Here is a 17,016-nt window from a genome sequence, read left to right on the forward strand (position 1 = left end):
CTATACAGTAGGGAAATTCTAGGCAGCTTCTAGAGTAGGTTATATGGTTGGCACAAAATTGTGAGCTGAAGGGCCTGTAATGTGCTTAGATTTTCTATGTTTCTGTTTCATCAGGACTCAATCCTGATGAAAGGTCTCAGCACAAAACGTTGACTGTTAATTCCTCTCCATAGATGCTGCCTGATCTGCTGACCTACAGCATTTTGTGTTTTTTACTCTGGATTTCCAGCATCTGCAGAAACTCTTGTGTTTATGATTTCCAATCTCATTTTCACATCTCTATTATCACAGTAACATATCCAATAAGGTTGTTGATAAGATAAATTGGACCTTTCTAACAAAAAAACCTGGGGTTTTACCTTATCCTGATGAGATCTAAAATGGTAACTTACAGAGTGCTACATAATTTTTAAGACAAAGTGATAAAAGAAGGGAAGAAATCTATAATAAATGATCAATAATTATATATGGATTCTGGACAGAGTCATTTCATGGGCTCAAAGGCTTTTTATTGTTCACATTCCTATATTCCAACTACCTAATCGAAGACTAGGGCAAGGAGAACAGATTCTAGGGAAAATGACAAAACTCCATACTGTCAGTCCTTTTGTTATGGTCACCTACTTCTGCTTGGTTCAAAAGTGAACAATTTCTATGCTTGATAGATAAAAACAAAATTTTAAAAGTTTTAATCAACCAGCTCAACCAATGCCCTCCCATGTGCTCATTACCAAGGGTAGGTAAGCTCATGGGAAGGCCGGGGAAAGTACTTGACAGCAATGGCCAACAGGAATTGTATCTTATTTTCCTTCCCCATCTTATGATATTGTAGTACAATGTGGTGTCTCAATAACATGAGAACATTTTCATACTAAACTGGTCCTCACACAATGCTTTCCATACCTTTGGCTCATGAAACTCACAAGGGACCATTTGTTTGTCATGCAGGTGTTGCACTGCATTGATGTCTTTAGTTGGCAATGGTGTCATCATGGAAGGTGCAGGAGTAATAGTGTCCCTCTTTAGTAGTGCTCTGGAATTCAGCATGCCTCGATGGTCTGGTTCATCAGTACTCGTCTCACTAATCACTATGTAGTATGATTTTTGGGGGTAAGAACCTGAAAACCAGCAACAGCAATTTAATTTTAGAAGATATAGTACTGATAAACATTGATTTTAATGCTAAATAAAATAAGTTAAGTAAAATAATGTTAAATAGAAGTAAATTGTCTAAGTTACAGATCACAGGTGAAGCTTTACATCCAGCGATCTGAACTTATAAAACAATCCATGTGATTCAGTAATGTTTCACTGAGGTTAAGATTATAAAGTGTCACTTGGGTCCAAATGATAGTACTAGATTCTTTAAATATGTAAAAAGAGTAGGTTTTCAAGTTTAATTTACACATGTTATATAAGTAATATCAGGCAACCAAATCCAGCAGAGGTTAGCCCCTTGAATTTTATACCTTGAAGAGAACTTCCACCAATGATGGCCTCATGTGCTCACACCCTTTCAATTGTTTAAGGGTTCATTTTTAACAAAGTATAGAACTCTGAGATTCTTCTTCTCCGTGTAGGCATAAAACAAGAAGAAGAAAAAAAAGAACGGCACCTCAATCATCAACTCCCAAACCCCCTTCCCCGCGTGAAATGCAGTAAGAATATTGGCCGCCAAATAACCCTCTCCCTGCAACAAAAAAAGCTGAAAGAACATTGACCCCCAAACCCCCTCCCCCGCATGAAACGTAAAAAGATTATTGGAGGAAGAAAAATGTAAGTAGTAAAAATGTTCTAGTACCGAATGGCCATTCTGCATTGGCACAAATCTCTATAAACCTTTTTATTTTTCTATCTATATCTCCTGGTCAAATCTCTTGTTCCAACAACACTTTCTGTGGTTCAGTGTCAAATTCTGATTGATAATATTTTATCAATCAGACTCAGCAAGCAGCATATGTGCCTCTGTCAAAAAGTAATTTTTCAGCTTACATATTTTGGACAGACACTTCAGTGCAGTATGAGAATGCCTGAATGTTAGGAATGCTGTCTTTCAAATGATTTAGTCGTGACCCTCTTTAGGTTGAAGGAAAAGATCCCAAGGCACTGTTCAGAGAAGAACAAGATTTCCCAGTGGTATGGGCAACCTTTACCCACCAACCAATGCAACCCTAAAGACACTAACTAAGCAGTTATTTAATTTACATTTTAATTCACAGGACCATACTCCATTCAGATTGGCTATGATATTTACATACAAAATAGTAACTATATTTGCAAAAAAAGTAATTGTTCATGAAGCAGTTTGATACCCTCTGAGAATTTCATGTAAATTCTTCCTTTCTAGCTGTAACTATGGGAAAATGTACTTTGGATGCTTCATGAAAATGACATGACTTTACATTCTAATTATTGAGACTATTTTTCCTTTGAGAGTTGCTTAAATGGAACATTGAAAGTGTAAACATTCTCAGTCCTTACCCCACGATACAGTAACTAGGGCTAGCACTGCCACCAGCCACATTGAAACCAATGCCCAAAGGAGTACAGTGCACCAGTAAACTAGTTTTTTTTTTAACTTCACTACTCAATTAATTTTGAATGTATACTCTAAACAGGATATTTACAAAGACCTATCGGATAATGATTTATATCCTACTTATGACACTGAACTCATCCATGACTTTCCTTCTCATGCACTAGGTTACTTAAAGGACATGCATCACATTCTGCAGTTCCTCACTATTTACCGCTACGAGATTCTACATCATATGAGCGAATAGTATAATAAAAATAATCTCCTCTCCTGTGTTTCTTTTTTTCTTGCCTATCAACTGCTTTTACAGATGTCAACAAAATTACTTTCTTCTGAGTATTTATAATTCCATTTTCCTGAAGTCTTTAATAATGATGAGAACAATATCAAAGATTCCAGCTTCCTTTCCGCACTTTGCTTGTTGTTTCTTTGTGTGTGAACCCAGACAGTGAGTCTTGACAGGTCATTAAATAAAGATGGGCATTACAATGAATCAAATAGTAACACACAGAAAATGCTGGAGGAACACAGCAAGTCAGGCAGCATCCATGGAAAAGACCTTTGAGCAGAGACCCTTCATCAGGGTTTTGGCTTGGACCATCAGTTTTCCATAGATGCTGCCTGACCTGCTGAGTTAATCCAGCATTTTCTGTGTGTTACTCTGGATTTCCAACATCTGCAGAATTTCTTAGCATTTCAATCATATAGTGATTTCTAATGTACATGTATAAATGCATGCATACATACACATACAGTATGTACAAACAACCAATCAAGAGAGGAACTTAGAAACAGTTGAGAGTAATACAGGGCACCAGCATTGACCTTAAAGCTTCAATTGCTTCCGTGAACTCTGCATGGACTCAAACCCTCTGGGACCTTTGGACCTGTGTACACCAAGCAATGCCCTGGTTGAAGGTTAGATGAAAAAGAAAGAGCTGTCTTTAGCATTCTTTTACCATATATTTCTGGGGGTGGCTTTCTGTATTTCTCTTGGCTATCATGCATAATTGCCACTTTGTGTTGGATAGGATGAGGGTGAAGACTTAACCCGGCTGCTGGAGGAATTAGGCCACGTTCAGTCAAACTCAAAATACCTAGAAGGGAAGAAAATATTATTAATGACAAATGTGGATATTTCAGAATAACTCTGACACAGACAGTGTGTTATAGATGCAGTGATTTCAGAGGTGGCATGAGGCAGATTCTGGAGTTCACTCCTGTCATAATAGGTACAAATGCAGTCCACACTGAGAGGGCTACAGATTCGATCATGTCTGTTCATGTGGTACCAAGATAGTGCTGGGATCTCATTAAAATCATTACTGGTAGCTTGTAATGTGCCTGCTGCCCTTTCACTGTGTGTTTTATTGATGGGGGAAGGGGAGGGGAAGCTTGTGAAGGTTCAAGTGCTAGTGACACTGGGCTCCACTTAAATGCAGCCAGCAAACTATGAAGGATTTTGCACATTGGATGCATTCAACAGGGAAAATACCTTTCCATAGAAATGGAGATTAGCATAATCACAGTGGATGGCAATGTAGAAGCTGACAGGCATAGGATTGGCATCTATCGTCTTTTACCTTTCCTACTTCCCTCTCATCTACACATTTCTTTTATATACTTGCCTCTCTGATTTCCCTTCTCAAACATACTGCTCCATGTTCTTCTCCTTCATGTTTTTTACATGATTCATTGAATTATCATGGATTAATATGTTTCTTTATTGGATTCAGGAAGATGAGGCCAACTTCTCAGAAGATGTAAATCACTTGTTCTTCACTCGGAAAGCACAAACTCTGAACCTGATGCCAAGTGCACATGATAAATGTGAGGGAACTAGGGTAGTCATAGGAACATTTGGTCCCTTGACTATGCTCTGCCGTTCCATCATGACTGAATTATTATCCATCTCAAACCTATTTTCCTAACCTCCCCATAACCTTTGACGCCCTTACTAATCAAGAGCCTATCAACCTCAGCTTTAAATATACCCAATGGCTTGGTCTCAACAGCCAATTACGGCAATGAATTACACAGATTAAAAAAAAATTCCTCCTGATTTCTGTTCTAAAGGAATGTCCTTCAATTCTGACGTTGTGCCCTCTGGTTCTAGACTCTCCTACTATAGGAAAAGTCCTCTTCACATCCACTCTATCTAGGCCTTTCAATATTTGATAGGTTTTAATGAGATCAGTTTTCTACACTCCAGCAAGTGCAGGTCCAGAGCCATCAAATTTTCAGAAATAGAACACTAATGTGTCAGCTTGGAGGAAGGCATAACTACATGTGAACTCTGCTGTAGAAGATTTGTTGATTTTGTATCTAAGCTGCTGTAAAAATGCTAGCTCCATTGACCTGCCTGCTAACACGTTTGCACAAATTACAGTCATCCACCTCCTACCTGGCCTCATCGATGATAACATCCTGGGATCTCCTGTAATATTACTGACCTTTCTTTGCATCTTTTTCAGATACAAATGGAGGAAGAAGAGATGGGTCCTCACGGTGAGAAGATGGCAAAACTGTGAGAGGAGCAACTGTTGTACCTTTAGCAAGCTTTTGTAAAGGTGCCTGTGGGAAAGAAGTTATGAAAGAGATTTTTATTTTCATTTTATTAGACACTAACTATAAACTTTTAAAAGGAAATTTCATGTGCATCAGTAGTAATAAACACGAGTAGTGCACACTAATCAGCCAAAAATCAATAGCTCATTTGGAAGGCTTTCTATTTGTAATTACAATGTATGTGAAAAATATACAAAATATTTTAGGTTTCTTCAGTTCATTTCAGTTATGGAATATGCACCCCATTAGAATGATAACTTGTGCACATGACAGATTTATATTAATGATGATTAAGCATGTCTAAGAATCATCCACATACACTCGTGCTTCTTAGCAGCTTTTGTTTATGGTCTGTCTGCTTGGGAGATAATGTAAGAGTCACAGTTTCTCCTTGGCACGTAACAAAAAGAAAGTCTATGGAGAGGAATAAACAGTCAACATGTCAGGACTAATGAAGGGTCTCAGCTCGAATAGTTGACTGTTTATTCCTATTCATAGGTGCTGCCCGGCCTGCTGAGTTTCTCCATTTTGTAGTATGTATTATTCTGGATTTTCAGCATCTGCAGAATCTTTTGTAAGAAAGGGGATGCTATCATGAGGCAGAGTTATATCTGCTTGCATAGAGAAAATAAACTGGTATAAAAATAGAAGAATTGGTCTTACAGTTCCAATGTCAATTAATTTCCTTAAACTTGGTAACCACCAGTTTAAAATACTTCATTTAACAGCCACATGAGAATTAATCACCGTCTGAAATAATCGTTTGTTGTGATATACAGTTCTGTGCAAAAATCTTGTGCTCGTGTAAAAAAATTCTGTAAAGTGAAGATGCGTTCAGAAATAATGAAATGAAAAATTTCTAAATATCAAAAAAAATTACTCTAATACCCAGTAAGAAAAACAATACTATAGGGAACATATATAGAAACTTGAATTCAAATGAGCAAATAATTCCCATTTCATTACGTTTGCAGAGGCTGCCTTTATGATGTAGCATAGATTGCCTTCGGAATATAATTGATCGAGAACTTTATTGAAATTTCAGGTACTGCTGTATGAGAATTTTTTTTTAAATGCCGAAGTAGCATAAAGAGAAAACGAGTGAAAAGGGAAAAAAAAAAGGATATGTGCTGGCTGATAATGTTGAAAATGTCAGTTCCAGGCAGAAGTCCAGCTTGTACCAGTCAGAAAGTACGGACCAATCTTATTGTAATTCATAGCTGGACCTCTATCATGCCCACAGACAGCTGTAAACCAACAGCCCATAGCATCCCAATCAGGCACCATGATACCGAAGAATGCTGAAACATACTAGAACACCATTACTGCATCCATGCAGCACGTTTCTGTTGCACCCTGCGTGGCTGAATGACAGACTTGTCTTTTATTCCAGATGACAAGCGCTGGATAAAAACTTAAAACAAATGGTGACCTTTAGAAAGATTAATTTGTTTACCAACAAATGTTCTTCTGTCATAAGAGATGGGGGTGACCTTCACTTCCCAATGCCTGGTTGAGAGTAAAATTGTACTCATCTGTTCCTTAGTTCTGTCTTGGCAACTATCTCCAATTTTTGTTATGACACTGCATTAATTTATGTATTTCTTGTAAAGATTTTTTGAATGCAATTTTTGAATTACTAAAGTGCATCCAAAGCCTAATGGATTAGACACATGCTAGATCACATATTACAGGAACAATCCATAAATATTGACTGCAATTTGTGTTATGAAATACCAAAAATTAAAATTAATAGAACCATGATATATTTATGCACAATGGCTACTGGTAAATAACATTACCATTATTTGTATTTAGATACATTCAAATAGCATTTTTCAGCAACTGAATTTGCTTTTCAGTCACAATTTTCATCCCTCCATTTGAAATGCATTTATTGCAAGCACCTCAAAAAAAACCCATCCTAGACAGTTAGAATGAAATTGCTGAGTAACATTGGCTAATAAACAAGTCAAATGGTTCTAATGAAGTGTAAAAAGTCATGTAATGGAGGGATATGGCAGTGCTACTAATCCAGCTTTTAAAGGGTGCCATTATGACAAATATGTATGTGGAAAAATATATGACTAAACATTTAATATAATTACACACAAAATGCTGGAGAGACTCTTTAGAGTCTCAGCCCAAAATGTTGTCTGTTTATTCATTTTCAAAGATGCTGCCTGACCTGCTGAGTTCCTCCACTATTTTTGTGTGTGTTGCTCTGGATTTCCAGCATCTGAAGTTTTTACTCATGTTTATAATATAATTAGCTTTACTTATTACATGTTCAGCAAAAAATACCGTGAAAAGTATTGCCTGTGTTGGGGATGCGCTGGGCGTAGCCCACAAGAGTCGCCACACTTCTGGTGCCAATATAGGATGCCCACAACTCACAAAGCCTAACACATATGTATTTGGAATGTAGAAAAAAACAGGAGCATCCAGAGGAAGTCCATGCAGTCACAGAAGAGTTTACAAATTCCTTACAACTGGAATGAAACCCCAATCTTACAGCAGGCTGTAAACTGTGGTGCTAACTGCTGTGCTCTCTGTGCCACCCTATAAGTATGACTCTTAACTAATTAGACTACAATCATCCAATTCTTAACTTACCAAACACATTTTAGAAATTTGACTATTTCTTTGAAACAACGATAATTTCCAATGTAACCACACTCATTATAATAACTAAAGAATAGAATACAAACAGTGCACAAGTCAAATACAAGAGCCAACAATAATACACACACACAAAATGCTGGAGAAACTCAGCATGTCAGGCTCTATCTATGTTGAGGAATAAAGGGCCGATGTTTCAAGGCCGAGACTTCGATATGCTGCCTGGCCTGCTAAGTTCCTCCAGCAACTTGTGTGTGTTGCTCTGCATTTCCAGCATCTGCAGAATCTCATGTTTAAGATAATCAATAGTTTCAGTTTTGTTAAGTTTATTCTAACAAAGTATTTTTTACTATATTTCAATGCCTCCACAAACTGCATTACAATAATCTTCCTACTACTATCATGATTGGTTTTATGCACAGCACTGCTAGCCAAGCTTCGGATGATATTATACATTGGGGAACATTTTCCTTTCTCTCCTCAAAGAGTGAATAATCATATTTTTGGCAGTGTTTAATAATCATAATTGAACATGTCTCGATTTTACTGTAGCTGAGTTTGTGCAACACAAATTTGCTAATGGGAACAACAAAGGAAATTACTGACTTTAATACACCTGTAATAATCTCATTTCACATTTCACAAGCAGCTGATGAGCAATATGAGTATAAATGATGAAAACCCAGTTAGTCTGGCTGTGCAAGAATAGTGTTCATTCAAAACATAGTACTTACAAATGGGTACAAAAATATTTCCTTAGCTGGGCTCAATAACTTGAATCTAAACTGAAGCCTTGTTGGTTTGCTTACATAAAAATAGACGTCTGAAAAATCAGCCTTATAAATATTGTCAGGCTATCACAACATCTAAGTTATTTGAACAATGTCATGTTTCAGAAGAGCAAAAGTGTACCTTAACATTAAGATAAATACCAACATAACCTTCAAAATTCCTCATACTTCTAGTAAGACATTAAAACACAATAATGGAACAAATAAATGAATTATTGTTTCAAATTCAGTCTGTTTTACTTTCGAAATGAAGGCTGCGATATGGAGTATGTTAGTGTTAATACTTATTATAATTACAGGAAAGAAATTATATGTTAATATTGGACAATATTTTGAATCTTCCACCCACCCCCTCTTACACAGACAGGCCTCCAACCAAAGGGCAGGTCACCTCCACACTTGCATATTTATAATACTTTAAATTAAAATGTAGTTTCAAGCTATAATGAGGCCTAACAGGAGGGAGTAAATTGTACAGGTGTTGGTTCCTACAAATATTAAGCCTTTCAATCACATAGTGGCCATAACAGGAAATCATTTTCTGTAAAGCACCGCATCAACATACTTACCATCCTTCCAACCACAGAGAAAAAGAATGTCTAGAAATATTATTGTATCCTAACTGGTACCTTTGCTATTGTGCTGAGGACTGTTTCAACTACAGATGAGATGCTGCATTTTCGTAACCAGAAAAAGTGATCTTTTCTGTGTAGCCAGCTCAGATGAATGTGACGGTGGTATAGTAGCAGGACTTAGCTAAGATCTGTACCTGGAGTCAATTTCATGACCTCTGATGAATTTAGTCAAAGGCGAAGCCACATCTGGAGTACTGTGTACAATTTTTGATCACTCTGTTATGGGAAAGACATGGTAAACTAGAAAAATAGTGCAGATTATATGGATATTGTCGGGTCTAGAGGGTCTTGGTTGTAGAGAGAGAGTTTAGCAAGGCTAAGTCTTTTCTTCCTTGGAACAGAGGAGAATGAGGAGTGACCTTATATAAATTTTTAAATTATGAGAGGTATATTTAGAGAGAATAGTAACAGTCTTTTCCCCCAGGGTACGGAAGTACAAAACTAGGAGAAAGGTCTTAAAAGGGACCTGACAGGCAACTATTTTTTTGTGCAGAGGATGGTGAGTACATGAAATGAGCTGCCAGAGGAAGTAGTTAAAGCAGGTATAACAATACAATTTAAGAAACATTTGGATAGGTACATGGATGGTTGGAGTTGAGCCTATGAGCTGAATGCAGGTAATTGGGACTAGCTATGTAAGCACCACAACTGGTATGGACTGGTTGGACCTACTGTATATCCATACTTTATTGGTCTATGACCCTAGTAGGAATGAGGAGCAGTGTTCCATTGCTGGCCTTTGTTGACTGGGACTGGGGAGGAGGAGGGAGGGGTCAGATGGACGATCAAGGAGCGGGACTGGCTTCAGAGAGAGGGAGAAATCAGGAGGTGGAGTGAGGTGAAGAGGGGAGATTGGTGTCTTGTAGTAGGGTTGTCCCCCTCAGTATAGGAAGTGCACTGGATTTAATACCAATCACAAACCAATGATGTGCTGAAGGGAATACTGTTGACTACTCCAACAGGGGCGGTGGTGCAGCGGTTAGTGAAACGCTATTACAGCACTAGCGACCCAAGTTCAATTCCCATCGAAGTCTGCAGGGATTGTCTAGGTTCTTCCCATGACTGCATGAAATCCCTCCAGGTGCTCTGGTTTCTTCCATTCCTCCATTTGAAAGACATACAGGTTAGTAGGGTAATTGGCCACAAGTGTGTAATTGGATGTTTGTTTGGCCAGAAGGGCCTGTTACCGGGCCGTCTCTCAAAATAAATAAATGAAAAACAAATTTGCCTAATTTTCACTACAATGTTCCAAAACAAACATTGCGTGAGATATTTCTGTATCAGTTACATGAAAGGAATGCTTTCAACCCTTACGCAACTGACACGGAAATCAGGTTGGGAGTGCAAGGATAGATTGCGACTAGTTGAATTTCCAGGGTGCTGGCTTTCAACCCAGAATTGATCCCAAATGCATTCCACTCAAGATTTAAAAAAAGATGATTTTTTAAACATGTGGCACTGAAAAACAGCAAGCTTCAACTGAACGTCTAGGCCAAGTTGGCTGCAGTATGAGCAGCATGCAGAAGATTAAAACAGCTGTAACCATTAACATCTGCTTTCCATCAACAGGATGGGTACAAAAACCTGGCAACTTGGGTGCCACAATAGTATGGTGGTTAACACGATGCTATTATATCTCCAGACAGTCCTGAGTTTGGAGTTCAATTCTGGCACAGTCTGTAAGGAGTTAGTACGTTCTCCCCATGAACTGCAGGGGTTTCCTTCGTTTGTTCCGGTTTCCTCCCATAATCCAAAGATGTACATTAATTGGTCACTGTGAATTGTCTTGTGATTATATTGTCTTCTGAGGTTCCCTTGGCTTTTTATGAGTGAATTAGGGGTAGAGATTTGCAATTTTCTATTGATTAGGAAACACCAGCAGAGAGTATTCCTCAAATAGTCTCATACTTGCTTAGATTTCATGTCAAAAAATCCAAATTTCAACTGTAATATCTTTAAATTAGCGGTCAGTCAAAGGTTCATAGACTTCATAGAAGTTGATTGCATCAGATTTAGATGGGTTTATATCAGTGAGCCTGTCTCAGCAGGGACAACATATAAAGAAACAAAGCAGCTGAGAAATGATGAAGTCAGCAGCTGTCAAATGTCACCATGAAGAACTACAAAAGTAGCTTTGAGCAATGCCTCAAAAAGTTCTAGTACCTTAGCAACTCAAGGAAGAAAGATTCTGGCACTGATAAATGTATGTCAATGAAAAATGCAGGTATAGGCAACGAGCCTAATGACTCAGCAACTCCTTACCACCCTGACATTTGCAATTATAGGGACTCTGAAAAACTGCTACAGACTATATACAAGTACACAATGATAAACTAGGAGGAATAAGGACTAAAAATGAGTAGCAAACCGTTTAGATAAATGGCATAAATGTCAAGTACATACTGTCAATGATGTCTTACCTTTTGCAGAAGTTAGAAACAAGGTTAAAATTCTTGCTCTTCTGGACCTATTTACATGTAAAAACATAGAAAACCTTCGGCACAATACAGGCCCTTTGGCCCACAATGCTATGCCAAACATATACTTATTTTAGAAATTACCTAGGGTTACCCATAGCCCCCTATTTTTCTAAGCTCCATGTACCTGTCTAGGAGTCTCTTAAAAGACCTTATTGTCTCCGCCTCCACCACAGTCACCGGCAGCCCATTCCATGCACTCACCGCTCTCTGCATAAAAAAACTTACCCCTGACATCTCCTCTGTTCCTACTTCCATGCACCTTAAAACTGTGTCCTCTCGTGTTAGCTATTTCAGCCCTGGGAAAAAGCCTCTGACTATCCACATGATCAATGCCTCTCATTATTTTATACACCTCAATCTGGTCACCTCTCATCCTCCATCGCTCCAAGGAGAAAAGGCCAAGTTCGCTCTATTCTCGTAAGGCATGCTCATAAGTTGGCAAAACAAGAAATCAGTTGTATAGAACAAAGGACAGTACAGCATAGTACAGACCCTTCAGCCCACAACATTGTGCCTACCCTTTAACCTACTCCAAGATCAATCTATCCCGTCCCTTCCACATAACACCAACATTTTTCTTTCATCCATGTGCCTATCTAACAGTTTCTAACATATCCCTAATGTGTCTGCCTGTACCATCACCTCTGCAGCGCGTTCCATATATCTACCACTCTGTGTAAAGAACCTTCCTCTGACATCCCCCTATACTTCCCTATAAATACCTTTTGAAGTTATGCCCCTTGTGTTAGCCATTTCCAATCTGGGAAAAAGTCTCTGGCTGTCCGCTCTATCTATACCTGTAATCATCTTGTATTTCAAATGTAGCTAGCACAATTTCATAACCTGCTCGTGAAATGTCACATATTGACAACTGAATAGCCTTTGGCAGCAGAGACTTTGGGACTAAATGGTCTTAAAGAGCCAAGATCAAATTAGCCAGTCAAGTCAGGGGAGAGGTAAACTGGATGGGGGATAACAGATCTAATTTGTTATTGCTCAACCAAATGATCGAATGACTGCATTTCACTCTTATTCATATATCAGCTGAGGCAAGTTTTGGTAGATTAGATGACACCTGTTCAGTCACAGCATTGCCAATAGAATGTAAACTTTGCAAGCTGTGGTTTTTGGGGTGTTTTGCATCAGTGTTTGATACATAAACCTCTAGGATAGTTCCTTTTTAGTTTATTCTAAGTCCTTTAACTACATGCAAGCACCACCTCCCTTTATACTACATTATATCAGGCAATGGCGCTCTGCAACTCAAAATTCTGTTAGCTTAATCACCTTTGTTAATATTCTGGTGATGCCACATTTCATTTTGTTGACTAGCAACAAATAGAGCACTGCTTTGGGATTCATGTTCTATATATTGTACATCTGCTTGTAATATATTTGTAATCATTTCCACTGACCTTTAACAAGTTACTTGTAATCCTCCACACATTCTTAACAAGGCTAATCACTCATGCCTCCTTGCTGTGATAAATGGATCAGAGTTAACATGTAAGGGTATTTCACTTCTTTTGACCTTAGTCTATACATAGGTACTTAAACTATGCCTGCAACACACACAAAATGCCAGAGGAACTCAGCAGGCCAGGCAGCATCTATGGAAAAAAGTACAGTCGACATTTTGGGCCAAGACCCTTCGGCAGGACTGCCTGGCTTGCTGAGTTCCTCCAGCATTTTGTGTGTGTTGCTTGGTTTTCCAGCATCTGCAGACTTTCTCTTGTTTGTGATTGGATAAACTTTGCTTGCACCTATTTGCTGAAAACTGCTGGTTGTTGCAGTTGAAAAAATTAACTATTTTAACTGTCATGGCACTACTATAGCTCAGGGTGTCAGGACTTCAGTGTTCATTCCTGTTGTCCTCTGTAAGTAAGTTTAAATGTGCCTTCCCGTGTGCATGTGTGTTTCCTCCAGGAGCTCCAGTTTCCTCAGTCTAAAGGTGTACCAATTAGTAGGTGTATTGGGCAACGCAAATTGTCCCGTGATTAGGCTATGGTTAAATCGGTGGGTTGCTGGGTGTCATGGCTCGGAGAGCTGGAAGGGCCTGTTTCCGCTCTACTCTCCGAATAAATAAAATAAGATGGGTAAAGAGGGCAATTTCTCTAATCACTCTGGGTCAATTTTCCCAATGGCATATTTCAATACATTTGTACTGAGTTCCTCTGGGTATATTTTAACATCCACATCAAGCTATTTGTTTTAAAATGTCAGTGCTTAAAATATGCATGTTAAATATTCACATAGGAGTTAGCCCCTGTCTGATAATATGCTCAGTAAGTAACAATGCTACAATATAGTGCTGGGATTTCTCCTGGTCAATTACTTCATTTTTGAAGTTCTAACTGGAAGGAACCTTAAGGAATGCATGTAAAATATTGCTCATAAAAGAAGCAGTATATTTCTTCCACTTTCTCATTTTAATGTGATACTGTAGTGGTTGAGCTCTATACACTAAGTTGTCAAAGCTTGGGACCTCTTCAAAATTCAAATTTCAGTCCAGGCTGCATTTTCTGTGCAGTAGGCACAGGAGAGGAATATGACAGTGTAAAGGCATTTTAGATTTTCTAATTACTAAAGCCCACATTTTCTCATTTTACAGAATGATTTTTCACTTATTGAGCTGCATGCATGCAGTTGCCAAAGTTTCATTTAGCTGCCAAGAATCTGTCAGGTAACAGCCTGAAAGCAAGTGACTTTCATCTGTGTTGCAGATGTCGTCATTAAACTAAAACTTCTCCATGGCTTTGTTGAAATCGAGCCCAAAATAATTGTCATATTTTTCTGCAATAGAACAGTCAGTCCTTTCATTCCTAAAGAAGCTAACCATATGAGGCACCTTCCTCTATTATTGTAGAAGAGGGAAAGGCATTTATCCCAATCCACCAATTCCGCTCAGGGGATTAGGAACAATTTGAATTCTGTGCATCCGATGTTAGGTTTTCTCCACAATTACACAGCCCACAGCACAATACAACCCACATAATAATATGGCTAAAGAGTTCTGAGGTTTGTAACAGTAAGAGAGAAGCTATGAGTTATTATATTTGTCACTAGCAAGCCAGTCCTCCTACAATCTACAGACTGATAAAATTAAAGTTTACATTAAAGATTGTTGTAATTGTTCTTAGTTTCCTTACAAAACATGCGTTGAATACAAAAGTACTGTACACACCAGTAGGGACCACAGAGTCATTCAAGTCTAGGCTTTATTTCTTGAAGATGGAGATTTCCCTTGATGAAGTGAGAAAGCCTGCCTGAGATGCTGAAGTCCTGGGTTTTGAACGGTAGTTTTTTATGGACTCTAGATCAAGGTCTCTTTGGGGGGAGGGGGTTTGCTATTGCTTATATGGTGGGGGTGGGGGGTCTGTGGGGGGGGGGGTCTGTGCTTCTGCTGGCACAAGCAGGGCAGGGAGGGGGAGGGTTGATGCTTCTGCTACTGCTTGTGTGATGGGAGGGGGAGGGGTGGATTCAGTGCACTGAACTTTCTACATTTTATTTTATGGGGCTTCTTATTCTGTGGATATCTGCAAAGAGTAAGAATTTCAGGTTGTATACTGTATACATTCTCTGATATTAAATTGAACCACTTGAAACTAATTTCAGTTAATTCTACCCTCCTCTTTTACCATATCCAAGAAACTTCCTTCTCCTTCAAGCACTTTTCTAAGTAGGCTAATATTGAATTTATACACTACCCATCAGGTAGTGATTTCCAAATCTTAACTGTTTGGCATGGTAGTGTAGTGGCTAGAGTAACGTTTGACAGCACCAACTGTGAGATTGGGATTCAATTCCCACTGCTGCCTGTGAGGAGTTTGTACATTCTCCCTGTGACTGCGTGGATTTACTCTGGGTGCTCCAGTTTCCTCCCTCATTCCAAAGACGTATGGGTTAGGCTTAGTAGGTCATGGGCGTGCTATGTTGGCACCGGAAGTGTGGTGATACTTGCAGGCTGCCCCCATCATGCCTTGGAGTGAGTTAGTTGTTGACTGCAGCCAAAGCATTTTACTACCTGTTTCAATATTTTGATGTACATGTGAAAGATAAAACTAATCTTTAATCTAAGTGTGTATTTTGTAAAACTGATTTGCTTTATGCTGCCTTTTGTCTATTACTGATCATCCTTAAATATTAATCTTGAGGTTATTAAACTGCCACAGCAGGCAGTGCCTGTTTTATTTTATAATCCTTAAGTCTTCTCTCCTCTAAGGAAAGGCATTGGTTCCTTGAATGTGTTTCACCATTCACTGAGATGATGCTGATCTAAGACCTTATCTTTTCAAACACATCTTTATCTCATATCCTTCAGCCAATAAGCTTCACTAGTTGATGTAACTGTGACTCCTCACACTGGAACCATTTTAGTAACCCAGCTCTGCATCATCTCTAAAGCCTTCTTGTTCATCCTACCCGAGCCGTGTCCAGACCGAAACAGTAGACATTAGCTTTATTTGTCACCTGTACATTGAAACATACAATGAACTGCATTGTTTTGTGTCAACGATCAACATATTCCAAGGATTATGTTGGTGCGGCCCGCAGGTGTCACCATGGTCCTAGTACCAACATAGCATGCACACAACTAACTAACCCTAACCCTACATCTTTGAAATGAAGCACCCAGAGGAAACCCATACAGGCATGGGAGAATGTACAAAAACTCCTTACAGATAGCAGCAAGAATCAAACCCCAATCTATTATGTTTTGTAACTCCAAAACATAAAACTAATTGAAATAAAAATAAGGGAGCCCGAGAGATGCGTGTCTTAGTTTAATTTTTACTTAAGGTGAGACACCCACGTATGACATGGTGCCAAGATGACCATTCACATACCTTTACATATAACCCATAATGAATTATTTAAACAAAGAATGCTTAATCAAACAATATATTTGCTGTATGACTGAAATAATAAATACACAACATGATTTGCGATTGCTGCACTACTGAGCCACTGTACATTAGGTTGACTGTAGCTGTATTTGATGTTGGTTGACCTATTTGTCTTTCAAAGTTCAGTGTCTAGCTATGCAAGTGGTGGCAGGAGTAATCGGAATGTAGAAGTCCCCAAATAAAGCTGGGTGAAACCCCAACTCTACCCAATATCGACAGCACAATTTTATCAAGTTCATTAGTGAGTCATCGCATCACACCAGAGTTCAAAACATCTGCATGCACATTTCAGTGTCGGTGTCACTTATCCTCCAGATTCACTATGGAAAAAGTTGAGAGAGGGGAAGTCTGCTTGGGTCTTCAGTAAATCTCAAACATCTCCAATTCAAATAGGGCACACTTCAAATCTCCCTTGGCCACGAGCAGAATCATCAACTCTCTGACTTAAAGCATACCTATTCTTCCTCCTATTTCTTA

At 38.7% G+C, this 17,016-nt stretch overlaps 1 protein-coding gene across 1 annotated transcript in view; it reads right to left on the reverse strand.

The window, feature by feature from the left end:
- Positions 1 to 17,016, reverse strand: part of iqch (IQ motif containing H) — a 187,947-nt gene that overhangs the window by 145,177 nt on the left and 25,754 nt on the right. The window contains exons 6-8 of the mRNA XM_073032631.1: positions 4,990 to 5,110; positions 3,496 to 3,633; positions 904 to 1,118 (exon numbers count right to left, since the gene is read on the reverse strand). Of these exons, the coding sequence (XP_072888732.1) occupies positions 904 to 1,118; positions 3,496 to 3,633; positions 4,990 to 5,110 (474 nt within the window). The remainder of the gene's footprint in view (positions 1 to 903; positions 1,119 to 3,495; positions 3,634 to 4,989; positions 5,111 to 17,016) is intronic.

Source organism: Hemitrygon akajei, chromosome 30 (assembly GCF_048418815.1).
Source record: "Hemitrygon akajei chromosome 30, sHemAka1.3, whole genome shotgun sequence".
Taxonomy (NCBI): Eukaryota; Metazoa; Chordata; class Chondrichthyes; order Myliobatiformes; family Dasyatidae; genus Hemitrygon; species Hemitrygon akajei.